The 25,969-nt window shown below is 36.3% G+C and overlaps 1 protein-coding gene across 1 annotated transcript in view; it reads left to right on the top strand.

Moving 5' to 3' along the window:
- Positions 1 to 18,773, top strand: part of LOC113426372 (nardilysin-like) — a 41,657-nt gene extending 22,884 nt beyond the window's left edge. The window contains exons 14-31 of the mRNA XM_026688732.2: positions 303 to 357; positions 543 to 647; positions 1,140 to 1,263; positions 2,482 to 2,568; positions 3,052 to 3,171; positions 4,027 to 4,078; positions 4,955 to 5,105; positions 6,555 to 6,682; positions 7,412 to 7,574; positions 8,061 to 8,092; positions 9,640 to 9,778; positions 10,823 to 10,870; positions 11,661 to 11,713; positions 12,911 to 12,994; positions 15,248 to 15,338; positions 15,880 to 15,996; positions 17,918 to 18,007; positions 18,579 to 18,773. Of these exons, the coding sequence (XP_026544517.2) occupies positions 303 to 357; positions 543 to 647; positions 1,140 to 1,263; positions 2,482 to 2,568; positions 3,052 to 3,171; positions 4,027 to 4,078; positions 4,955 to 5,105; positions 6,555 to 6,682; positions 7,412 to 7,574; positions 8,061 to 8,092; positions 9,640 to 9,778; positions 10,823 to 10,870; positions 11,661 to 11,713; positions 12,911 to 12,994; positions 15,248 to 15,338; positions 15,880 to 15,996; positions 17,918 to 18,007; positions 18,579 to 18,773 (1,834 nt within the window). The remainder of the gene's footprint in view (positions 1 to 302; positions 358 to 542; positions 648 to 1,139; positions 1,264 to 2,481; positions 2,569 to 3,051; positions 3,172 to 4,026; positions 4,079 to 4,954; positions 5,106 to 6,554; positions 6,683 to 7,411; positions 7,575 to 8,060; positions 8,093 to 9,639; positions 9,779 to 10,822; positions 10,871 to 11,660; positions 11,714 to 12,910; positions 12,995 to 15,247; positions 15,339 to 15,879; positions 15,997 to 17,917; positions 18,008 to 18,578) is intronic.
- The last annotated feature ends 7,196 nt before the right edge of the window (positions 18,774 to 25,969 follow it).

Here is a 25,969-nt window from a genome sequence, read left to right as displayed (position 1 = left end):
TATAGTCCTCAACTTACAATAATTAATGCAGTGATTTACTTAACAACAGTGACAAGGAAGTAAAATGGGATAAAATCACTTAACAACTGTCTCACTTAGCAACAGAAATTTTGGGCTCAATTATGGGCAGAAGTTCAAGGATTACCTTATCTTTCTGATGTGTAGATTTAAGGTCCAAGAATAGTGCAACTACTACAAATACTGTTGAGGATGTTTGAGATGGTAGTCCAAACATTTCAAAGATACCAAGATGGGGAACAGCTGTTCTATGTGGTAATGGTCAGAATTTTTTTGTTTTGCAGAATATGGGAAGAGATTAAGAAGATTGAAGCTAATGAATTTTGTTTCCAGGAACAGGTATACGTTTGCTTCCAGTATCCAATACGCCTGCAGTATCACTGGAAATATTGGCACATTATTTTAGATAATGGAATTCAACTGATTCTAACTATTGTGAATTGTGCTATGTTTCAATGCTAAGTTTTAAGAAGCTCTAATCTTTTGACTTTATTATTTCTTCATTGTGTTTTCCATATCTCCAGACAGACCCAATTGAGTTTGTAGAAAACATATGTGAAAATATGCACCTCTTTGAAAAGGAAGACCTACTAACAGGAGATCAACTACTGATTGAATATAATGCTGAAGTAAGTAGAGCCCACATGTGTCTGAAAAAAAGTGAAAGGAAAATCACACCTTTTCCACTCTGATGCCATCCAGATATATGATTGCAATTCTTAGAATTCTATAAAAGCTTACAATAGCTCAGAAGTCTAGATTTTGTAGATTGAAGGCATCTAGATGACCTCGGCTGAGGAATTTACTCTATAGAAACATTAACACTAAGTGTTTTGCTTAGTTAAAATATTTGTGTACATTTCCTGATCCAAAATGTAGTGAAGCTTCTTTAAAAGTGTAACTCTAATGGCATGGTAAGATTTTATTTTTATTGTATAGGTTAATACAACCACACTCCTAACCAATCAGCCAGTGAGTTTCAATGGGTTGATAATATCCTCCATTTCCCATAATAATTCTTATGACATGGCATTAAAAAAGTCAGTTTAAGAATCAAGAGACAACTTTTATGAAAAATTAACTAACAGAGAATGGATTGATTTATTCTTTTATATTTGCAGATCATTGCTGATGCCCTTAATCATCTCACTCCTGAAAAAGTAAACATCTTCCTCTTATCTCCTTCCCACGAGGGACAATGCACCAAGAAAGAAAAGTGGTTTGGGACACAATATTGTCTGTTAGGTAAAGTGGCCATTTGTGTCATTACTGGCTTGTAACCGTGTGCTTCAAAACATCTCAGAGCAAAGATGTTACGAATGGAGCAATTTGCTGCATTAAATTCCATATGAATTGTTTAGTTACAAGGATTTTCCTTGTAAGAATCCAGAATTCAGAGTTTTCATTTTATTCATATGGCATGGAACATGGTAGCTCTTGCTGTCTTGTGGCATTGGCCATGCCGACTGTGTCCTGTCTCAGTTTGTGAACATACACATGCAGACGCAGTTTCTATGGTGTTAAGCAGATAATAGTAGACAATACCATAAATCAAAGTCTGTACAAAGAGAGCTTATCGGAATAATTCCGTTTGAAGTTTAAGCAACAAGAGAGTGATCCAAATACAATCCATAAACCAGAGTGCTGAGTCTAGCAGTCAGCCAATCCAAAAGTCAAGGGTTCAAGAGTAAGTAAACACAGAGGCAAAAGTCACAAACTATGATTAAATAATGAAATTAGATTAAATGAAAACACAGTAAAAGTTTTGAAATTTGGGAAACATAAAATTGACAGCTTCCTTCTTTTCCTGGGGTGTTTCTGGTATTAAAAGAGTCTAGCTGTCCTCAGAAAGGGAGGGTTGTATGCACAATTTGGAAAGCTTATAGAATTAAAATTAAGAAAACTAGAGATTGCTTGAGTCCAGGGGTGGTATTCTACCAGTTCGGACCGGTTCTATAGAACCAGTTGTTATGATTCTGCATAGTTCGTAGAACCAGCAAATCATGCCCCTGGCTGTCCCTGCCCCTCTCTGCCCATCCCTCCCCCTCCCCTCCACACCCAGTCAGTCCTTATTGCGCATGCATGACATTGCGGGCATGCCCAACATCACTGACTGTATTCTCCCTGCCCAGTCACTCCTTAAGATCTTTCTTTCTTTTTCTTCCTCCCAACGATCAGCTGTTCCTCGCTATCTTACTGCTTCGCCTAGGAGGTTTCCCTGAGGCCCAGGAGGCAAAAAAAATGGAGCAGGGGGGGTCTGCAAAAAACCCAGTCACATGGCCACACCCATCTAGCCACTCTCACCTAGCCATGCCCACAGAACCAGTAGTAAAAATATTTGCATCCCACCCCTGCTTGGGTTTAATTTAAGCTAAATTCTGTGCACCACTGAATCTAAGACTAATTCTTGTCTTGAAGTACTCTCTACTAAATCATTCATTCTGAGTTGTATTACATTCACAGACATTGAACCACATTGGAGCAAGTTGTGGAACAGTGATTTCCCTCTCAATCCAGATTTACATCTGCCACAAGAAAATAAATATATAGGTTAGTACTACAACCACATAGCCTTGTTCAATTTAATAGCATTCTTATTATGGCACTGGGTTAAACCATTAACCCACCACTTGTACACATTGGTTGCTCTAATATCTTTTGGGGAGCAAGGACTATAAATATAATAAATAAAATAACAAATAATAGACTTGGATACATCAGCCAAGATTTTCTTTTTCTTCCCTTAGTACTTCCCACTCTACGTTTATGGGGGTAGGTTTTTTTTTTAAAAAAGTTTTTTTTCAACTAATATAAACCTCAGGTTTTAATGTTTTTGCCTGAAAATGGTAGGAAATTATGAGTGAATTTTGGCAATTATAGTCAAAACTTTAGGAGGTAATTATAGAAGTTTGCACATCCAAAGATTGATACAAAGTTTATGAAGATTATATGCAGCAATGTAGCAGGCAACTAAACCCATGAATAAATATTATCTTCAGTATTGTAATTTGCCACTTTTATCCCCTATTTTAGCCACAGATTTCTCTGTGAAAGAAACAAGTCTTCACGCTCCAGAATATCCTACCAAAATAATAAACACACGTGAAGGGTGTCTATGGTACAAGGAAGACAATAAATTTGGTGTCCCCAAAGGTAAATTGTATAAATACAAATGAATCATACTTCTTAGATTACATCTATGGAAAAGATATAGTAAGATATCTCATCAAGGTATTAATGTTCTTTAATTAATTGCTCAAAGCAATCAGCACTTTGGAGAGCTCTTTGTCATGGAAAATCTCTTCTCACTGCATCCTTTGGGGAAACAGATGTGAAAAAAACTTAGGATAAAAATTTAACAAGAAGGTGATTTAAGGTAAATCTACCCAAAGAATTGACATATTTAAAGTGCATTTGTTTCCTATACATTGTTGAAACAACCATTTTGTTCAAATGAAATTAAAAGCTGTTGTTAACAATCAGTTCCACCCATTTATTAGTATTTGCTATTGGGGGTGATGCTGGGCTTAGGGAAGTTTGTTTATGTCTGTCTGTCTGTCTTCTATTTTCTGTGTTTTTCCCTCCCCCTTATCCATCTCTCTGTCTCTGTCTCTGTCTCTATCTCTGTCTCTCTCTGTGTCTCTGTGTCTATCTCTGTGTCTGTCTCTCTCTCTGTCTCTGTCTCTGTTTCTCTCTCTCTCTCTCTCTCTCTCTCTCACACACACACACACACACACACACACACACACAAGACACAGACACAGACACAGACAGAGAGACAGACACAAACACATTAAGATGATCAAGGGAATGAGGATCTTCAAGTTTGGTCACCACTAAAAATAATGGTTTCAGAAAGCACAAATTTGTGATGTTTAATCTAACTAAATAATCCTCAGGTGGTGTAGAAGAAATTTCAGTGACACTTTAAAAATATAGATGTATGTACGTAGTCATCACAATTTTTATATTCTTATTGCTTTTCCAACTGATTCATTTTTTCTCCAGGATTTATCTGTTTCTACCTGGTATCACCAATAATATTACAGTCTGCATTGAAGTAAGCATTTTTATAATTGACTGGTTGCATTAGTTTTTAAAAAATGATAAGAGATTTCACTGTACTGTTAGGTTTCAATAACACATATACAGCCTTGTATGAAGTAATTTAGATTTGCCTTGATTGAACAAAGATCTTGAAGCAGAATACTGGATTCAGGATTGGTGCAGTGTTCACCAAAGCCTTGAGATCTGAAGATCTTTCAATACATGGAAAGAGGGCTTCAGGTTGCATGGCTTTGAGATTGTCCTCAGCATTTTCCAGAGCTATGTACTCTGGAAGGACCTTTACCAAGCAATCAGGAAAAGGCTCCATATTTTCTAGCTTCAGTGCACACTGTGTGATTCATTGAAGTTGCTGATCTGGAAGAACCTCAACAAGTATTAAGATTACTACTTTAGGCACAGAGAGCCAGTAATCCTGTGCCATTTGTTAAAGTCAACCAGCCTGGAAGCCCTTTGACCAATGTTGCAAAAGAAGGTTGAGAGATGCTTTGTTCTGCAGAATTTACCAAAGACACCTCTCAGTTTTTATTTTATAGTCTTTTTTTTTCTAGAGTGATTGAAAGATCACTTGAATCTTTATTGAAGCGAAGCCATCACTCCAAAGTTTTGCACTAGAATGCATAAAAGCAATCAAAATTGTTTCTATACCTTAAATTCACTCAGTATATCTTGAAGAGAGAAAAAGCTCATAAATGTAAACATGTCTGTAATTTTGGAAAATGACTGGATTATCTATTTTTCCCATTGCAGTTTCACTCTTCCAAACAGATTATGTCGAAGGGAAATTTTCTATTTCTCCTGTAAAACATGAAGACATGACAACTCTGCCATTTCAATTTATGTTAATTCACTTTATTTTCCCCTTACCCAGCATGGTGCTTTTTGATACTTTTGTCAGCATCCTCAGCCATAACCTTGCTGAACCAGCATATGAAGCTGATGTTGCTCAGTTGGAATATAAAGTGATGGCTAAAGAGCATGGCTTGACCATTCGAGTGAAAGGCTTTAACCACAAACTACCTGTGAGTGATCCTTACTTCTTCATAATCTACTTCCATTACAGTGACTGTAAATATTTTTAAAAAATGATCATCACCAGAACAACTTATCTGAAATGAAAGCGTATAAGACATGGAAGTTCAGGTAGTCCTCAACTTATGACCATTTGTTTTATGACTGTTCAGAGTTATAGCGGCCTAGGACAGGCATTTTATGGCCCATAAAGTACTTCCAGCTATTGTAAAATATTCCTTCTCCTTTAATCCTTTGGCTAGGTTTTGAGTGCTTGGCAATCCTTTACAACTGGTTGTAGCATTCTGAAGTCATGTGAGCATGATTTGTGATATTTTTTGCCCATTTTTGGAAGAATATGTTTACTTGATGACTGTAATATTTGCTTAATGTTCATGTGATTCTTTGAACAACCATCATGAAAAATGTCAAAAAAACAAACAAACCCCAACAACCTAGGTCTGATCAGATGGATGGCTCCATTTATGACTGCAACTACTTACAACCAGATTTTCAATTGGAGTCATAAGTCAAAGACTACTTGTTGCTACCATTTACCTAATCCTTAGTGAAAGACATCATAAATCAGTGCCATAATACGATGTACACAAATGTTTCTTCATCTTGTTGCCTTTAAGATGGCTGAACTTCAACTCCCAGAATTCCACAGGCAGACTGGGGAGTTGAACTCCACCCATCTTAAAGGCTCTGAGATTGAGAAACACTGATGTACACTAAATTTTGCTTCCTTTGTTTGTTGTCTGGCTACAAATAACTGTCTCCATCCTCTTATCTGAGATTGTCTAGCTAGAAATTGGGATATTTGACTTCTCTAAATTCCATGCATATGAATCATATACTGCAATCCTCAAATAAGCTATAAAGAATCAGAAGAAATTATTCTTGGGATTTTATTCCTGATTTATGTAATGTTTACTGATCTATATAAATATCAACTTTTCATTATTTTTGTGTCTTTATGGCATTATGGACCAAAACAAGACAAACATTTTGTATCTTATCTCCAAGGCTTACACAGGATAGAGGGAAGAATTTATAATGTCACCAGGAATGGCAGATGGAAATGTTTAGCTCAGTGGTTTTATTTATTTAATAAATTAATGGGTTGATTTGAATGTTTACATTTTATGGGTGGGTTGAATTATTTTATTCTTCTCTTCAAGGGGCAGATTCAGGTTTTTGAAAGTTTGTGAGGCCTATTAGAAGCTGGTTTAATTTTACAGAATATAGCCTTTCTAATATTGGACTACATTTAATTTTCTTTGTTCCACCTCCTTTAACTGAACATCAAAGATGCTAGATTTTAGATCCTTCACTATCCAGTATATAGATTGATATGCTTGTGCTTTGGACCAAGAGTTGTGAAATGTTTAATGTGGTATCTTCAGTCTTTTATTTCATAAAATGCTGCTCTACTTGAATTTTACTTTTCTTTCTAGTTGCTGTTTCAGCTGATAATCAATAATTTATCTGAATTGAAGTTCACACCTTCAGACTTTCAGATAATAACAGAACAGCTGAAAAGGTCATATTTTAATTATCTCATCAAAACAGATACACTGGCCAAGTGAGTGTTTTTAAGTTTTAACTTCATGGGGAAAAATGACCATGTTGGAGTTTAATTGTATAAATTCACTACAACAAAAACAAAATAAATAACAACAAAACTAGTTTCAAGCCTATGAATTTTAAAGTTGTGTGCTAGTGGCTAAATTCATAGATGATATGGGCAATCTATAACTTTCCCCAGGCTAAAAGAAACATTTGGCCTTGAATTAACAAACCAGAAGATGCACTTCAAACATTAGAACCAAGGTCATAAATGTGAACAATAACTGAACAAAAACTAGATTTGATTTTCTTTAATTAAAAGTATATTCAGGCAATTAGTTTCCATTAATGTATGACCTCTCATATGCCTAATTGTTTGTCACATCAAGGCTGTCACAAATTGGAAAATTTTAGAAAGGTTCTGAACAATGTTATCCAATATTTTATAGTAGAGAAATGTGAGTGCACATTATGCACCTTCTGCTATGGAGGTGCACTTTCTCTAGTGTTGGAACCCAATATTCTGCTTGGCCTTCATATGAGTAAGTCACTGTTCACATACAGAAGTTCCACGTGTTTGGTGGTGGGACACTGGGAGAGGAGTGGAAGCAATCTTGCCTCAATACCTAATTGAACAATATGTGAATGGAGTTTGATTATTATGGCGCTTTCAGCATTTTAAAAAAAACTAAGAATCCAGAACTAATACACATTTACTGATACATCTTCATTTTGGAATTTTCAGAGACATACGACTATCAATATTGGAGCATGGCAGATGGTCATTAATAGAGAAATACCAAACTTTAATAAATGGTATTTCTATAGAATCCCTGACAAAATTTGTGGGTGCTTTCAAATCAAACCTGTGGATAGAAGGACTCGTCCAAGGAAATTTTACGCAAAATGTGAGTAGAAAATCCATTTAGATATGGGATGGTGAAGGTCATCAGCTGGTACCAAGAATTAGGATTCCCTAACTTTTATACCCTTTTAGAACCTATTGTTCTACTAGATATTTATTAAGTGATAAATCTTTTATAATAATAAATCCCATCTTTATTTATAACTTGTATTTTATTGTTTTATTTGATTTTATTATTGATCCTGAGAAGCTCAGGGCTGACTCAGCCTTCCATCCTTCCAAAGTCAGTAAAATGAGGACCCAGATTATTGGGGGGCAATATGCTGACTTTGCAAACAAATTTAATAAATAAATAAAAATAATGAAGTCAATATTATAGAATACATTTTCTCATATAGCTTTATTAATCTAGCCTATAGCCTTGGAGTTTCTTGATAGTCCTTGATACAAAAACTGTTGAATATTAAGACAAAATCACTATGCCTATTTTTTTTTTCAAATTTATTACCTTCCACAATTTGTCTCTTAGGAGTCAAAGGAGTTTATGAATTATATCTCTGGGTAAGTATTGCAATTGGATTCTCCCTAGTGAATAAAAGACATCGCTTTTTTCCATAACTACATGGTAGTTAGTATTATTTTCACAACACTAAACCATAATTTGCATTGGAAACTTAAGTCTTTATAGTTACCAACCTTTTTAGTATACATTTAGTACAGTTGTGTTGTATTATTTATTTATTAGGGTTGTATGCCGGCCATCTTGGAGGCATTCGTTTAAGAACACCTGCATTATTATAGTGTTTGTTTAAATCTCTATATTTATTTTTAAAATTATTTTCTACCAATTATCTTAATTAACAAAACAAGTTTTGAAATTCCAGATTTTTTTTCTTACTATAAAGATTATGTATTATTTGATGTCAACTTGCATTAAATTAGACCAGCTTGGCCAATTTAAAATTCCAGCATAATTTTCATACTAAAGCCATCTACTGTTTCCATGAGCTTTTGCTATATGTCAGCAAAGTAGATTCCACATTGCCATAGCAGGGAGGTTTGCTGAATCAAATCCTGCATTGCGTTTATTATTCAGAAGAGATGGTTCAGACATCCCATTCTAATATTTGGAAGCAAAGAGACCTCATTGTGTAGAACTACAAAGGGCATTGTGGAAGGTATAAACACACCTTTGATTATGACCTTTGTCAGACGACATAGCAATGCAACGGTAGGGCAGGGTCTTTTGAAGACTGATATGGGCTAAGAGACAGGACCCAACAGAGCAAATTGAGGAAAACTGATCTATTCTGCCAATGTAGCTGAAACTCAGGTTGCATACAGGAAACCCCCAAAGTACCTTCTCAGTCCTTAAGAGTGACAGCAGGTCAAAAGCCAGACTACTGAAAGATGCAGAATATTGAGATTGCAAGAAAATGCAGTCTTTCTTCCTTGGGAATAGAAACTTAGGAGGTTTTTTAGAACTGCTGTTGAACAAACCAGATTTCTGAAATTCTAAACAACAATGGCAGACTGAGTGCTATAGCTTGCCGTTAGAAAATGACCCACTGCTAAAATATGAATATTTTGTGTTATCCTCTGTTAGAACTTTTCCCTGTATCTGCAACTACTTGGAATCAAATTGGTTTGTATTCCTTGGTTGCATTTTCAAAGCAAGTTTTGTTTACCTACCAATGTACCAATTCTTTGGCAGGAAAAAGATGCTTTCTAAGTCCTACAAACTCCTATACTGATAAAGGAAAATATTTGTAGATGAAGGTTGAAATGAGGGGTCGTTCGTGCTTTCTGAGCTTGGTTGTTTTCTTGCAGATGTTTCATTACCCAAACTAGGTAACTAGTGCATTGATGATTTATCTAGTTTGGGTAATGAAACATCTGCAAAAAACCAACCAAGCTCAGAGAGCATGAAGGTCCCCTTGTTCTTTGAGGATGCTGTGATTATTCACCTGTCAGTGAAAAAAAATGAGATATCAAAAAGCATAATCAGGGAGTTGGACTGCTTTTTTAGGGAGATTTTAGTATGTAGAATAATTTTTCCATATAAGCTGCTTTGTTTGTTTGTTTGTTTTGTCTCCTTCCTTCTCCAGAAAATTACAGTTCCGTCCTCTAATACACCCGTGTCCCATTCAGTTCCGAGTGATGGAGTTGCCTAATAGTCACATCCTATGTAAAGTTAAATCTCTTCACGTTGGGGATGCAAACACTGATGTCACAGTCTATTATCAGGTGAATTTTACCTCAGGATCTGCAATGGATGATAAGCTGTATAATTATTTATATCATGTTATTGTGCTTGTTAGGCTATTTTATCATGTGGTAATTTTTTAAAGTGATACTTGTACCTTTTTATTTTTGTCTTTTAGTCATAAATAAAAAGTATAGCATTGAATGAAAATAATACATTCATATAATAGTTTATCCTATAATTATATTCTATTTTTGAGTTTTTAAGGAGAATATTATTAACATCACAATAGTTACCTTCTTATTGATTCCATATACCTATCCCACATTTCTTAGTCTGTTACTGAAATAATTTACAACTGGAAACTCCTTATAGTTTTACATGAGGCAAAAAATGCACTTACTGTATAATTTGTGGGTTTGGTGATTTAAAAAAATGGATAGTACAAAAAAATGAGTTTATTTGCAACCAAAAAGTAAGAGATAATTTTGTAATTGTATTTATATTTGCTGCAAAGGAAATTGGAAGCTTCTTTTTTCTATTTCTTTTGAAGCATAAAATGACATTATTAAGGAAAGGGTAGAAAATAAGGTTTTTGAATGAGTGATTGTCAAATAGAGCAAGGAGGGGGTGTCAGAAAAAAAAGAACCCCCAAAACCATGATGGTGATAGAAACCAGTAGTAATAGATTAGATAGATTACCAGAAGTAATCAAGACTTTGTATCTTTTTTTTTTTACATGTGTTAACTGCAAAAAATGGGTCTTTGGTCAAACATTTATAGCCATCAATGTGACATTTTCAACCTGCCCCATGGATATCTTTTGACATCACTGTTGTCAAACACTGCCAGTCTTTTTCTCCCAATCCCTTCCTTCAAATGGAAAATGTGAGCATTGCAAACAAAAAATAAAATAGTTTAACCAAGATGATTGGCGGCTTTGGTGATCCTGTGATCTGAGTTCTTTAGCAAAACTAAGGACAAGAATATATTAAAAGCATTCTTATAGTATCTTTTCATTACATTTTGAAATAAATACCATATATCTAGGCAAATCATTAACCTACTATTATCTAAATTTTTAGACTGGAGCTAAGAAATTAAAAGACTATACACTCACAGAACTGCTTGTGGTAAGCTCTAAGTGCCTGTAACTTTAAAAACTAATGCCTGAGTTTGTTCCTTCTGCTTCCTCTTTATTATCCATCCTGGTGTGCATAAATTTTAATTTATAAGCTGAAGGAAGGACTATTGTATTTTTTCAACTGCTTTGTAAGCTCTTTCACCACTTCTTGGTTGTAATTTAAAAGTGTACTTCTTATCATCCTCACCTTTATATCTCTCATTCTAAACATTATAGAAACAATTTTGTCAATCTAAGGAGTTTGATAGCACTTTTTCCAGCTAGCAAATTTATTAAAATGAACAACATAACTTGAGCTGAAGTTCACTTTATCCAATGCAACAAAAGCTTATCCCTTTTAATAAAAAAATTGTTACTTAGCAAAAGTGCTATCAGCTTCTTCATGTAATTCTAGATACGTTTCAAAAGAAGGACACAATTGTAAAGTTTTCAGCCTCAGTGGTGCAGAGTGCTGTACTGCAGGCTTCTTCTGCTGACTATCAGCTGCCTGCAATTTGGCAGTTCAAATCCCACCAGGCTCAAGGCTGACTCAGCCTTCCATCCTTCTGAGGTGATAAAATGAGGACCCAGATTGTTGGGGGCAACATGCTCTGTAAAACTGCTTAGAGAGGGATGTAAAGCACTATAAAGCGGTATATAAGTCTAAGTACTATTGCTTTTTGAATATCTTCTCCCCTTTATAAGGAAAAAAACAGAATTATGCAGTGGCATGTATAATTTTATAAATATATGAGTTAAGCAGACTACAGTATTTCACTTCTAACTCTGTGAAATTTCAGATGCACATGGAGGAACCATGCTTTGATTTCCTGAGGACCAAGAATACACTGGGGTGAGTTTTCCACTTCTAGTCTTGTGGAAGTGTCTGATCATAGACAGTAGTTTTTATATCTATAGCATTGGTTCCTCTTTCTTCCTCCCTGTACCTTTCTATCTAAATATAAACATACAGAACAGCCTTTTATATTAAACATGATGTATTTTTGCAAGATTTTTCACTCTCCAAATAATACCTTTGGAGGCAAAATAATTATCAAGATCTAGCATTAGTATATAATTGACAGAAATTAAGAAAAATGTTTTAAGACATAGATGGACACACCTTTATCCAATTGAGTCATTTCAAAAGCTACTTGCAACCAACGTACATCTGTCTCTGGTATGCTTTCTGGGAAGGAAGGAAGGAAGGAAGGAAGGAAGGAAGGAAGGAAGGAAGGAAGGAAGGAAGGAAGGAAGGAAGGAAGGAAGGAAGGAAGGAAGGAAGGAAAACTTTTTTATATAAGATTAGTGGGAAAACCCCAAAATAACAGTTATTAATTAGGAAACAATGTGAAAACCTAATTATTCCTTTCCTAAACTGTAATCTATCCATTATTTAACTTAAAAGTAAGTTCATCTGAAATGACTGCTTTTAAACATCAAGTCTATAAGATCATTGTTTCTTCAATCTTGTCTTGCTGGCTGGGGAATTCTGGAAGCTGAAGTCCTCCTCACATCTTAAAGCTGCCAAGATTGAAAAATACTGCTATAAAGTATTTCCCTACTCCCGCTTTTGAAGGGCAGATTTTAAAAATGCCATAACTCTGGTTTTAGGCTTCCCACCATCCCATCTGTGAATTAGGTCCTTCCTTAATGAATAAATTTACCATCCTGGATATTAGCCAAGAATAAGCAATACCTAACAAAATGTCTTCTAACCTGGTACCTTTTAGAAGTTTGACGTTGCAACCTCAATGGGGATGATCTAACATTGGAGAAAGAATCCAGGGACAGCTAGACTTAATCCCACTGATAGAGTGGGCCATCACTGTCTCTCCCTTGAAGTCTAAGAAATAGATAGGCTTTGGTGAAATCACTACTTCAAGGCTGTCACTCTAGTAAATCACTGAATGTTGGCTTCCATGAAGTTTCAATAAGCATATGGAAGAATAAGTTTAATAGGAAAATGAATGTATATTAATACATCCTAATTAATAGTCTGCATAAAATGACTTCTGATTCTGGATATTGTTCTGTTCATTTGCTTTAGTTACCATGTCTACCCTGCTACAAGAAATACTTCTGGGATCCTGGGTTTTTCTGTTACCGTAACAACACAGGCAACCAAATATAAGTAAGTCTCTCTTTTTTCATAGCAAGTAAATGTTGTATTATTGTTTCCATCTTACAACTCTATGAGTTCTGGAACTCTTAATAGCTAATCATCCTTGAAAAACTCTGACATGTTTAAAACTGCTAATTCTCCATTACAAATGTTTCTGCTGCTTTCTTTTAAAGCTGAGAGGTTTAATGTATTTGCTGAGATATATTTCCAAAACAAGCCTACCTACTTAAATTGTCTGACCTATAAAGAGACAGGAATGCCTGTCTAATTTATGGCCAGGATCCAGATACATTAAAACGAAAGTTACTGGTTCATACCAGTTACTAAATTAAACTCCACAGCATACCTTCACTGAATTTTAGCTGGATTAGGATTTTTCTGAAAATGAAATTTGACTTTAGCTTGACATAACAAAAATTGACATTATCTTATACTGCCCTAAAGTTCATAAATTACTTTCAAATATACATGTCAGCCTTAATTTTTTTGCATCATCAATTTAGAAGATCTGGGGGTAGCATATTTCCATGTTATCTAGACAATGACCAAGCATATTGCAGGGAACTTTAATTTGAACTAGGGAGATGGCAAATCTTTCTGAGAAAATTCACTACTATTATCACTCTCTTTTTTAAATAAAGAAGGATCTTTATATGTGCATAAATGTGTATGCATGCACACACAAACACAGAGAGAGGTGTCCTTTTAAGGACAACCCAGGGTTTTTAAAAATAAATGCTTCATGAAAAAGAGTTGAACATTCACCAGAAAAAGAAATGATTATTGTTTAGAAATACTAAAATGCAGCCTTAGACACGCAGCTTTTCAATATGCAAATTGGGTTCTATTGAGAACATAAGAGTTGCCAAGGACTTGCTTAAAACTTGCCAAGAAGAGACAAGCAAATAATTATTGGTCTCTCAGCTGGATATTATTTTCTAAAAGTAAACTATTTTTTCCCCTATTTTTAGTCTTGATACAGAATGTATCAAGATTTATAGCAACACAAAAGGGAAAACAAGAATATAGTTAGTCTCAATCACAATAATCCATTGGGTTCAAAGTTACAATGCTTGCTGACAAAAGTGATTTATGACAATTTTTCACATTTGTGACAGTTACAACATCCCCATGGTCACCTGATCAAAATTCAGGCATTTGGCAACAGATTCATATTCATGACAGTTGCAGTGTCCGGGAATCATGTGACTTTCTGACAAGCAAAGTCAATGGAGAGTCCAGAGTCGCTTAACAACTGGGCTACTAACTGAACAACTGCAGTCATTGCAAGGAAGGTTGAAAGACAGGGGAAACTTCACTTAATAAATGTCTCACTTTGCAACATAAATTTTGGGCTCAGTTGTGGTCGTAAATCAAGGACTACCTGTGTTTTGGTGGAAAATAAAAGGTGGGTAACCAGTTTAGTAGAGATGGTCATGTTCCCTGCCCTTTCAACAGATGGAAGGAATAATTTAACTGGGCAAAATGGCTGAAACCTAATTTTCATTCAACTCTGATGAGTGTCTGATGCCCATCATGGCTTATCTCCCTTAATACAATTGGGATTACCTAAATTCAAATCAATCTATTTGTGATAAAAATCAGCCATTCAGGTATTCAGACAACTGGAGACACTTGAACAATAAATAGGAACTTTATTATGGAGCTTTTGCAAAAGGGAATTCTGCACTTATGGCCACAGAAGACATGTTTCCTAGGAGGGCTGGGGTGTATATAGTTTCGAATATACAGTCTCTGCCCCTTTCCGGGTTCACAATGTATCTCCCTGCACAACACCCCTATTATTGTAGCATACCATCCGTTTCCTCATCCTGTTTACCCATTTCCAGTAATCTCCATCATCAACATGACACTGGACAGCATGACTTGCCAAATATACAACCTTTATACAAATCAATAGAGAATTCTTACATAATATTCCAGTAAATTATCTTAGATTAACACAGAGGTTAAAAATGGCATTACCATTGCTTTATATTTTGACAGCTATAATTTTACATATCACACTATTGCTTGGTTCCAATTTCTTCCAGATTCTCTACTGTGTAAATGTATTGGTTATGGGTGAGCATCTCATGATTAATCAAATACTTGCTGGCAGTAAACACAACTTTGATCAGCTCTGGGTTACAGGAAAGGAGCCTCCACTAAAATCCAGAACTAGAACCTAGACAAGACTAATACTGCACAGGTGGCATTAAAAACATAGATCGCATTATCTCTTTTAATATTTTTTTTTAGCTCTGAATATGTTGACAAAAAAATAGAAGAATTCTTTGCACACTTTGAGGAAAAACTCCGGAATTTATCTGAAGAAGAATTTCTTGCTCAGGTATAGATTATATAAATGTATGATTTAGCTTACAGAAAGGTAACCTTATGCTCACCAGATATTTGTAGTTCAAATCTCATTAATTTTAATTTACTTAATGGCAAGGGATGGTAGAAACTCTAATCTAAAATATCTAGAGGATGTCAAGTTACTTGCTCCTAGTTTAAATAGTACATTATTTTCAAGAAATTTGTAGCAGTCACCCTGAATTGTCATAAGAGCTCTCTAATCTGCACCAATTAATGAATTAAATTTAATTCCAAGCAGATCATGTTCGTGGTATTGGTTGAGTTTATTATTCTGATATTGACACAATGTCCTAGAGAGGATTCATGACAATGGGGCCACTCTAGGAATATCCATTCCTGTCTGCTTAGTTGTCCTTACTCCTGTCCTGAGTGGCAATTGAGAGAAAAGAATATACATATTTTATTTTTAACTTCACTAGATTTCCTAGAGTCATTTTTGAAGCTGGGTAGTCTAGCAATTGACTAAATAAATATTTACTTTTGCAAACCATAAGGAATACTATGTTTCACAGGTCTCTGCTTTGATCAAGCTTAAGCGCACAGATGACTCCCATCTTGGAGAAGAAGTAGACAGAAACTGGAATGAAGTGATTACTCAACAATATGTCTTTGACAGACTTGCCCGAGAGGTAATAAATGGAATGGATTCTTTCAAAATTTGTAAAGCTTTATGTAGGCAAATATGCATACATAGGCATGAATACTTTCACATACACTTTTTATAATTAAACCATAAAGGCAATCTGGTTTATAAATGAGCAAAAATGGAAAATTGAGACATTTTGTTTTGCTGGCCTGAAGGGACAGAATTGGAGTTTAAGTGGTTCCCGACAAATGGTGAAAAAATGGTTAAAATGGAAAGATAGGAGATCTAGACTTCTTAAAATCATGTTCTGGGAGAAAAATAAATACACAACTCATCACAAGTGTCAACGAACAGCTTGTTTTCCACATGAATATTATCTCATTGTAGGTCATGTGTGAGACAGCAGCAACTGAAGCCTTCAAAATCTCAAAAAGTGTTTAATGGGAAAAAGTCTTAAATGCAGCCTTCACTGCTGTATCTTTCTTTTTTAGCCAGGATTAGTGAAAATAAACATCAAGTCTGCCTTTCTACTCTTAACCCAGAAGGGTCTCTTCTGATCCATTATGCCTCTAATCCTCACATGTTTCTTTATTCCTCTTTTTGTTATATGTCAAAACTATGCATTTATGAGAGCCAATTCTTGGTCCCCAGGGTATTGCAAACATATAATTGTTGCAGAGCAGGGATTTCAAAAGACAATTCCTGTACTAGGAATTTGTGCCTGTAGTATATTTTGATTATTCAAATTATAGGTTTTCATTTGGAAGTGTCCCTTAATGGACATGCTTAGGACTTCAACTCCAAAGTGACGCATAATATACAATAAAGATTTATTAGAGTATTCAAAATGTGACAAAATAGAATAATAGCAGATTTTGGTTCTGATAAAAAGTTATTAAGTAACTTGAGCATCCATCCTTCTTCTACTATGAAATTACAAATAAAACACATGACATTCTTAGGCATTTGCCACTTGGGAATTGACTGGCCCAAACTTTTAAACTTCACTAGATATACATAATACTGTTTTGGACATTTTTCCTCCTTAACAGCAGGCAAGTTTGATGAGCCTTGAACCATTTTTCAGTCCAAAGGAGAAAATGAGCTCCTTTTTCAGGAAGGAAGGAAGGAAGGAAGGAAAAGAAAGAAAGGGAGTACCTGAAGGAAAGACAGATGGAAAATTATCAAAGAGAGGGCCAACTTAGAATTAAGGAGAAATTTCCTGACAGTAAGAACAATTAATCAATGGAGCAGCTTGCCAAGTTGTGGGTGTTCAACATGGGAGGTTTTTAAGAAGAGATTGGGCAGCCATTTAGAGTGGTGTGGTGGCCTAGAGATGGAGCTCTCACTTCACAATCAGGAGGCTGTGAGTTTGATCTTAGGTAGAGGCAGATATTTATCTCTCTGGGCACAATGAGAATATCTGCTGAACAAATCTCTGCATTGGTGACAGGAAAGGCATCTGGCCATTAAACACTCTACTTGTTCCATCCAGTTGCCCAGACTCCACCCCGCAAGGGATTATGGGGTCGTTAAAAGAAGATGACGATTGGGCAGCCATTTGTCCAGAATGGTTCAGGGAGAGAGGAGGAAGAAGAAATAGCTTGCTTGGAAACCTATGCTAAAGAAAGTCTTGTAATGTTCCCATCTCAAATTTAGTACAGAATATATATGCATGGCTGATTGTTCTAGTTAAGACAAACTGATGGGATTGAAGTGGGCAGAGTGTTTCCTTTTTCAAATACTACTTCATGCTGTGTGAAAATCTCACTGCTGCGGGCTTCCTGCTTTCCTTTTCCCTGTAAAATAAACAATGCAAAATTACCATCCTCTGGACTTTTGTTTGAAGCATACCTTCTGTTCTTATAAGGTAAACAACAAAATTGAGTCAAAGTGGTGATACGGTAAAACTTGCATATATTTGCTTGTTGATTCTAAGGAATTCTGTTCTCTGTGGCTTATAGATTGTAGCACTGAAAGGTCTTAGTAGAGCCCAGCTGATTGACTGGTTCCTACATTGCAGGAGAAAACACAGGAGAGTGTTGAGCATCCATGTAAGTATTTCCAAAAACACTTACACACACTTAAGGAGAAGCAGAAAGAGAAATGAAAAAGCAAAAAAAAAAAAAAAATGATAGAAAGATAATAGATTAAATTAACAGTTCTGGTCTTTCACATTTTAGAATTCAACAGCAGCTCCCACCTCCCTGTTAAGCAATCGATAAAAAAAAATTCTGACAAGGTTCTGACTAGCCTTCAAATAGAAAAAGATTCTCCATCTCTGATTTTTTAAAAATAAATATTTTTGCCACCAGCAGAATGGAAATCATACACTACAAAGCTGCTTGCCACTTTTGCTTCTGTTTGCTTTGAAGTAAGCTGATTTGAGAGGGTGATTTGTCCTGTGTTTTCAGAATCTATATAACATGAAATCAATTTTTATTCACCTAAATTTAATGGTCCAGTTTGTAGTGTGTCTTTTGATTGTTCTCCAAAAACAAAAAAAATAAGAAAGCCAAGATTAATTTTTTTTAAAAAATGATTGTGACAACAGACTTTGCTTACATTTTTTCATTCCAGATATTTGCTGATCTTAAATAACCATTTGATTTTTTTAATTTTCAGGTGACAGGCTATGGTAAACAAGAAGGAGATTTGAATGTTAGACCTATTTCCATTGTCCAAGAATCTACATTTAGCAGAGAACCTCAACTGACCTTTTTGCCTTCTTCTCCTCTGTTGAATATCCCCTATATAATGGACATTAGATCTTTCATCTCAACTCTTAACATTCTTCCTTATCACAAGATATTAAAGTAATCCACAAGATACTAAAATAAACTTTCATCAACTCATTCTCAAGCTTGCTGATGTTATGTTTTCACAGTCTGGTACCCACAAGTAATTTTGCAGACTATCCTGTTTGAGGAACTGAGGAAAACACAGGACAGAGAAATTCCATGTAATTTTTTTCACCATATCCTCAGTCTCTGTTTTCTTTCCATTTTTTTTCTCTGGTTTTTTTTTTTCTGCTTCTTTTAAGTTTGCATTCAGATTTATTTTATTTTATTTTTTTCTTCAGGCTAAGTAGTTAGATTGTACAAGTTATTGTTGCTGATGTTCTTAAAAACTTTAGTGAAATAAGGAGTCCTTGGTGATCTCTGAGCTTGGTTGCACTAGTTATCCAGCTTGGGTAATGAAACATCTGCAAGAATACAACCAGGGACCTCTCATGATGAAGCCATGAAGAAAAGGGGCTCAATCTCTTGCATTTGACAGCTAGATGAATGTCCCTGACAAATTTTGGAGAAGGAGCCCACAAGTTGATTTGAAAAGATGGGCAAGCTCAACATCTTCTATCTCTTAAAGATCAACCTGTTGGATTTATTTGTGATTGCAATTCTATAATAAAGACGATCAGATCTGTGATGCATTTGTGAAGAAAAGAAATAATGGGTATTGAGAAAAGCACAGACCTAGTGAGGCTTATGCTATACAGGGTTTCTGCCAACAAGATCATACAATGATCTACGCTCTTCAGAGTTTGGTCTTCTATCTTCTAAGGTAGAATGGCAAGGAATAGAACTATCTCCTAGCAAAGCAAACTGCCAATAATCATATCTGTGATGAAGACAATGATCTAATTAGCTTTATTGTCTAAGAAAACTTTAACTACTTTCTATCCAAAGATCCAGGTCTGTTTAGGAACCAGTGGATATATTGAAACTCTAACTCTGGTTGATAACTCTAGAAGGTGAAGTGCTAGCATATTTAAGCAACTCAGATTCAGAAAAGTTTATTTAGCATTATATCCATGTTTACCAAACCTGTGGGACAGATTGGATGGATTAGCTATACAATCCTAGCAAAAATGCCTGCTGGCCCTGTCCAAGTTATTATGATGTGAAAAGCAGTGTTTAAAAAGTGGCATAATTGTTTTTACCAAACTACAAAAGCAGTTTTGTTGAGACTTAAGGTGATGTAACAGATAGCATATTAGGTTCAAATTCCTCCTCTGCTATGAAGCAGACTGGGTGGCCTTAAATCAATCATAGTTCTTACCCTAATTTACTTGATAGGGTTGTTGTAAAGATAACCTTACATACAGGACTTTGAAATCCTCAGACAAAGAACACGAATGGAATGTGATAAATACAGAATAAATTAATTTGCTAAATCACATATTTCGGCTGAGTTTGCTAGTCATTGTCCTTATGGAAAGTTTACTTTATATCTTGTCTTTAGAAAAAGAAGCCGGTTTAAAAAAACAGACCTTGACTAGAGTTTTTAAATTTTTTGGACCTAACACCTATTTTGATATAAAGCTATTCACTATCCCCATCACCTCCAAGCCACCTAAATTTAAAGCCACTTAGCTCTTTTACATTCAAACATTTATCTTTCATTTGTTACCCATTGAGATCAGTTGAGCCTATGAGGTACTGCTATATTTAACATCTGGGTTTGATTGTGTGCATTCTTTTAACCACAGTCACTTTGATCCATTCCAGATGTATGATACCTAAAATTATATTTGCATGGTTAATAGTTTTGGGGAAAGTCCAGGTTTATATCCCCATACCTTAAAAGAAGAAAGAAATAACTTGGAATATATTTCATTAAGCTGTCAAATCTCAAGTTGAAACAGCTTTAACATGCCAAATTAACTTGTGTACCTTAGGCATATATGGAAATATATGTTTAGTGCCATAAAAATACTTATTTGGAACATATTGCAACAAGTGGATTTTAACAAACAAGGAAGCTGGTGGAAGATTAGACTTCACAATAACTGAACATCCAACTTTCATATTTAGAAAAAGATGCTGGAAGAAAGAGACAAGATGATGAGTACCATGTTCACTTCTTGTTGACTTCCCAAGACCATCTGAACCTTTTGGAGACTTAATGAAGAGAATTTTTGATTCTAACTCATATAAAAAAGACTAGTCCCTGTGTATTTTACTCAGCTAATCTGTTGTGACCTCTCAGCCACAGGCTCCTCCAACAGCCAAATCAGAGGAGGAGGAGGAGATGTGGGAATCAGGGTCAACATCAGGGCAACCTGGGAGCTCCAAGGGGGAAGAGGGAATGGAGCAGGCAGAGAGGGGGGGCAGAGCCTGGGCCGTCCATCAGCCCTCAAATGGAGCATCAGCAACCCCCAAGTCTGGAGGTGGTTGATGAAGAACAAGAGGAACAGCTGGGTCCAGTGCCTGACACACAGCTGTGCAGAACACAGGGAATGGGAGAGCAGTGGAAAGCCATGGGCCGAGCCTGGGGAAGGAAGAGACACTGCTGCTAACGAGGCACCACCCTAGTTCTGGGGATAAAAGGCAGTGGGAGGAGATGAATAGGTATGGCAGACAGCTATTCATCTTCCGGCCAGATGGACTTGTTAGCCTGCAAGATAAATTTTTTGCTGGGGGGCTGCTGGCATTCCTAACAAAGGAATGTTTTGAGTTCACATCAGAGGGTTTGTTGTGTTTGGGGAGCTGGATCAGAACATAATCATTGCTGGCTGTAGTGGGTAGTGCTCATATCAATTTCAAGGCCATTGAGCCAGCGCTGTCCAAAGACATTTCCACATCATGTGGCTGATGTCGTGGAGCACTGTTACCTTCCCACCAAAATGGTATTTATTTATCTACTCGCATTTACGTGCTTTCAAATTACATGCTAGTTTGGCATGAGCTGAGGTGAGGACAGGAGCTCACCCCCATTGCGTGGTGCTCAAGCCTCAATCCTGGGCTGCCAGCTTACTAGCTGACAAGCCCAGTATCTTAACTGCTAAGCCACCGTGCCACCTCAACTCAATACATAGCAATATATAAATATCTTCTTTAAATATTCAGTAGGTCAACATGATTTATACACTTTATTTAAGAATGCAATCCATTTGATATAGTTAAAGCACATATGCAGTTCTTTACCCAGCAAGAGCTAGGCTAAGACTGGGACAAAAAAATTAATTAAAAAAATTAAAGCAGGTATTTTTAACAGGGTGTATGGATATTGGGGACAAAAGGTAGAATGTGTCTCCTCTTCTACATTTTGAGCTAGGTTTCATGATTTGAAGGGGAACATATTTTTGCTTTCAAGGTACACTTGACAACCAATTTCCATACCTTTTTATTCCAAAATACCTTATTCCAAAGATTGTACATTGGGAAAAGTAATATTTAATGAAGATTCATTGCTTCCCTCTCCTGTATAATTCCTAAGCTATCTTTGTATAGAGGAAGATGATGACTAGGGCTCTGATAAAATCTCTCTCAGCCCCCATCACACATTGTAGAGATGAATATACATTTGCCTCTCACATCCTGTCATCTATATAATACTTCCAAACTGAATGAATATCACTAGGGGACTCTTAATTAATAACTAATGACTGAAGTGGAATAACAAAAAGACACACATCCTAAAGAGAATTATGATACAATGGGAAGAACAAATTTGTGTGGTATTTTAAACCAAAAAAGAGTGACAGTAAGTGACGAATGCATTTAATAAAGCAGAAACAAGCTTGATTTAATCTTCCACAGAGCAAGTTTATCAAATCAATTAAGACACAGCAGTACAGTCAATTTGTGGGCTATTTATCAACGGGGTGACAGTCATTTAAGAACAAGTATCTAGCTGAAGTTTTCTCTTTCCCACACTCATTCATTCCCAGACACAGAAAAAGATTGAAGGGGTGATTTGATTCAAAAGTGGATCAATCAAATCACTCCTTTGAACAAATATTTGACTTGAAGTTTTGAAATGATTCACAGAGTCAGTTCAGTTCAGGTGTCATACAAATGTTTCTGAGAAATCAAAGGAAATTTGAAGATTAATGGACTTTCTGGTTCAGATCTGAACTCATAGATCTCAAACTGTTGCAATTGCCTTCCATATTTAGACATACTGAGAAGCAGTTGAATTATGCAATGGAGACTTTAATAATGACATAAGTAAGTGGCCAATGTTTCATGCCAAGAAGCCAGCCTGACAGAAAAGTAAAGGGTCTGAGGGTAATGGAATCTTTAGTTTTCAATGATAGTTTACTTTTTAAACTGTGAAAGCTTTTAGTCTTAGCTGGAGTAATACACTTCTTGATTCAAATGCAATTTATTGCAAAACATATTGAGATAAAACTTATATAATTCTACTGTAGCTGAAAATTTGCAAGTAACAGTAGGCAAGTAACATTTTGCATAGAGAAGACCATTTGTTTGAAAGACAGGTAAAAGAATCCATCTATGTTAGAATTGAACACCCCTCCCTCAACAGAGGGGGAGGAATAAGACAACACCTATCTCCAGTCGACAACACAGACCTTGCAGTAGTTCGAAGAAGATTCCACAACAATTGCATCCTGATTTAGATGACCCTGAGGGCACAGATAAACCCCCAAATGCCCTCAACAGCTCTCAGAGAATGCTAACGACCAGATGACTGCAAAGAAATAGAATCCTTCCATCGCCCCCACCACCATCCATTCAGAACCTATCCTTCCAGCCCCCCACCCTCCAGTCTCAACTGTCAGTACCTACCTATCCTTCCATCCACCACCCCCTGTCATCAGAACTGATGAAGCTTCTTGGGTGAGAAGCGAAACATTTTCTTCTTCTTCAAGGAAAAAAACAATACAATTGCCTTTTGAAGAAAAAAGCATCTTTGAGACAACTATGAGTTGGATGACTGAGAATCTCCACAGACATTTAACAGTAGGCACGTGATGCCTCCTCCATTACAGCTTATCATTGTGTCTTGTATTGATCCAAATCATTAATTGGTTTGAATTGGAACACATTACATTCATGTTCTGAAATTGATTTCAATCTTGGGCAATTTAACAAATACGCAAACACATGGACACTTACACAGAGGGTCATATGACAAGTTGAATTTTTTTTTGTTGCATTCAACAGTGAACATGTACATCCAAGTATGTTTTATCCCTGTATGGTTTTCAAACACACGACTGTTATTGGGAGTTTCTGGGAATTCATCACGGACAAACTACTAACACATAAAAAATAATATTTTAGTTTAAACATTATGCAGCCATTGTTGCTGCTGCTGCTATAGCTATTGGTATTTGTGAATTCTGTATAAAGCAGAAGTGTTCCAATTAAAGCAATATGGAGTGCTGTCAAGTACTTTGACCTACACTTATTGAATGCAAGTGCTCAGCAGTGGGGGAAAGCCCTTTTTCCTGCTTTTTCAACCACAGCTGTGCTGCACAAAGTCTCTACAAGGCTTCGATTCGTGCTCGCCGCTGGAGCACCCCGAGCCAGCTGGTTTCGGGGCTAAGCCACCCCGTAGAGGTGGTGAAGAGGGGAGAGACTGCCTGCAGGGTTGAGGAGAGCTGCATCTCTCCTCCCCAGCTGGCCATTACTCCCTTTCCCGAAGGTGGTTGCAGTGGTGGTCAGAAATGGCCACCACAAAGAAGAACTCGACCAGAAAAGAATGTGCAGGAGGAAGATAAGAAGAGAAAGTTTTGGTTGACTGGGTCAAACAGCAAAAGCAACAAATAAGGTACCCTGGAATTGAAACTGTTAAAAAACAATAGCATTGTTCCCTAAGAAGATTTTTAAGCTGCGAATGAGAGAGAAAAGGGAAAAGATTTGGTTTTCTCCTTTTCCTATACTGACAGCTAAGAGACTTAAGCAAGAAATTGGAAAAAAAATCCACTTTGACCTCACTAGGCATTTAATGCTGAAAATAAAAAGTCAAAGGGATAATAAAGATTTCTGGATAATTAAAAGCTTTTGAAAACAGGAAAGGAGAAAAAAAAGAATAAAAGGGTAGGATCTGGAAGGGAGGAGACTGCCTGGAATTAAAAAAGAACTTACAGCAAAATCTCAACAAGACTTCCAAAAGATACATTCTAACTGAAATATTGCAACAAAAACCCCAGGAAGAGAAAGTCGAAAAAGAAATAAGAAGATATAACTCGGGACTACCTGGATTACTTGATGATTTCTGGATTCTTGGTTATTGTTTTGAATGACTAAAATCAATCGGGTGGTTGTTTAAAACTGTTTAAAATGGCTCCACTTTTAGAAGAACTGAAAATGGAACTTAAAAAGTACAAAGAAGATGCACAAGAAGGAGAGGTTCTTTGGGCTTCGTATTTCAGTTTTTAGAAATGGAGATTTGGAATTATGAGAAACAACAAGAAATGCCTGCAGAACAAGAAGATTGCGACAAAGAAGAAGCCATCTTTAATGAACAAGTAATCTTAGATGGGGGGAGGAAAGAGGGGAAATGAATGGAAAGTTTAAGATTGGGAAAAACAACTCCAAAAAAAAAAAAATAGAGTGAAAAATAAGTATAAAATCAGAAAGCAACAGAAGAGGGAAATGCAGAAGAGAGAATTAGAAGTAGAGAGACAAGGGGGTAAAAAGGGGAGGGAGAAGATGAGAGGGAAGAAAGAAAGGAAAAGAAGTTATAAAGCAGGGGTCCCCAACCACCGGTCCGCGGACCGGTACCGTCCGCGGAACAAGTCCTACCGGGCGCTGGTTTGCTGGGCGCCGCCATCTTTTTGATGAAAAAGTGCTTCGGTGAGCTTTTCCGGTAGAAAGCTCACCGGAAGCACTTTTTCATCAAAAAAAGATGGCGGCGCCCAGCTGATGCCGGTACCGGGCCGCGGCACCCAGCTGATGCCGGTACCGGGCCGCGGCATAAGAAAGGTTGGGGATCACTGTTATAAAGGACAGAAGCAAAATATAGAGAAACAGGGCCTATTTGGAGATAATGGGTGAAAACCTAATGGAAAAAGGGATTCTGCAAAGGTACATAAGATAGTATGGTTATATTAGAAGCAGAAATAATTTTAGAAAATATGAAACAGTGTATGATTAAAATGTCTGATAAAATAGCTATTGTAATTGTTGTGGAGCGGCGGTTACAGAAGGGAGACGGAGCCAGGATAACGCTAACAGCTTTATTCAGTGAATAAAGGGTCGCCGCGGCTTCAGATGCAATCTGACAGCCAGCTGGCGGCGACAGCTGATGCCGTTGAC

This window comes from Notechis scutatus, chromosome 3 (genome assembly GCF_049901735.1).
Source record: "Notechis scutatus isolate UNSWTSFEM ecotype Mainland chromosome 3, rNotScu1.2, whole genome shotgun sequence".
NCBI lineage: Eukaryota > Metazoa > Chordata > Lepidosauria > Squamata > Elapidae > Notechis > Notechis scutatus.
Note: the sequence above shows the minus strand (reverse complement) of the source record. Positions and strands in the feature narration are given on the sequence as shown.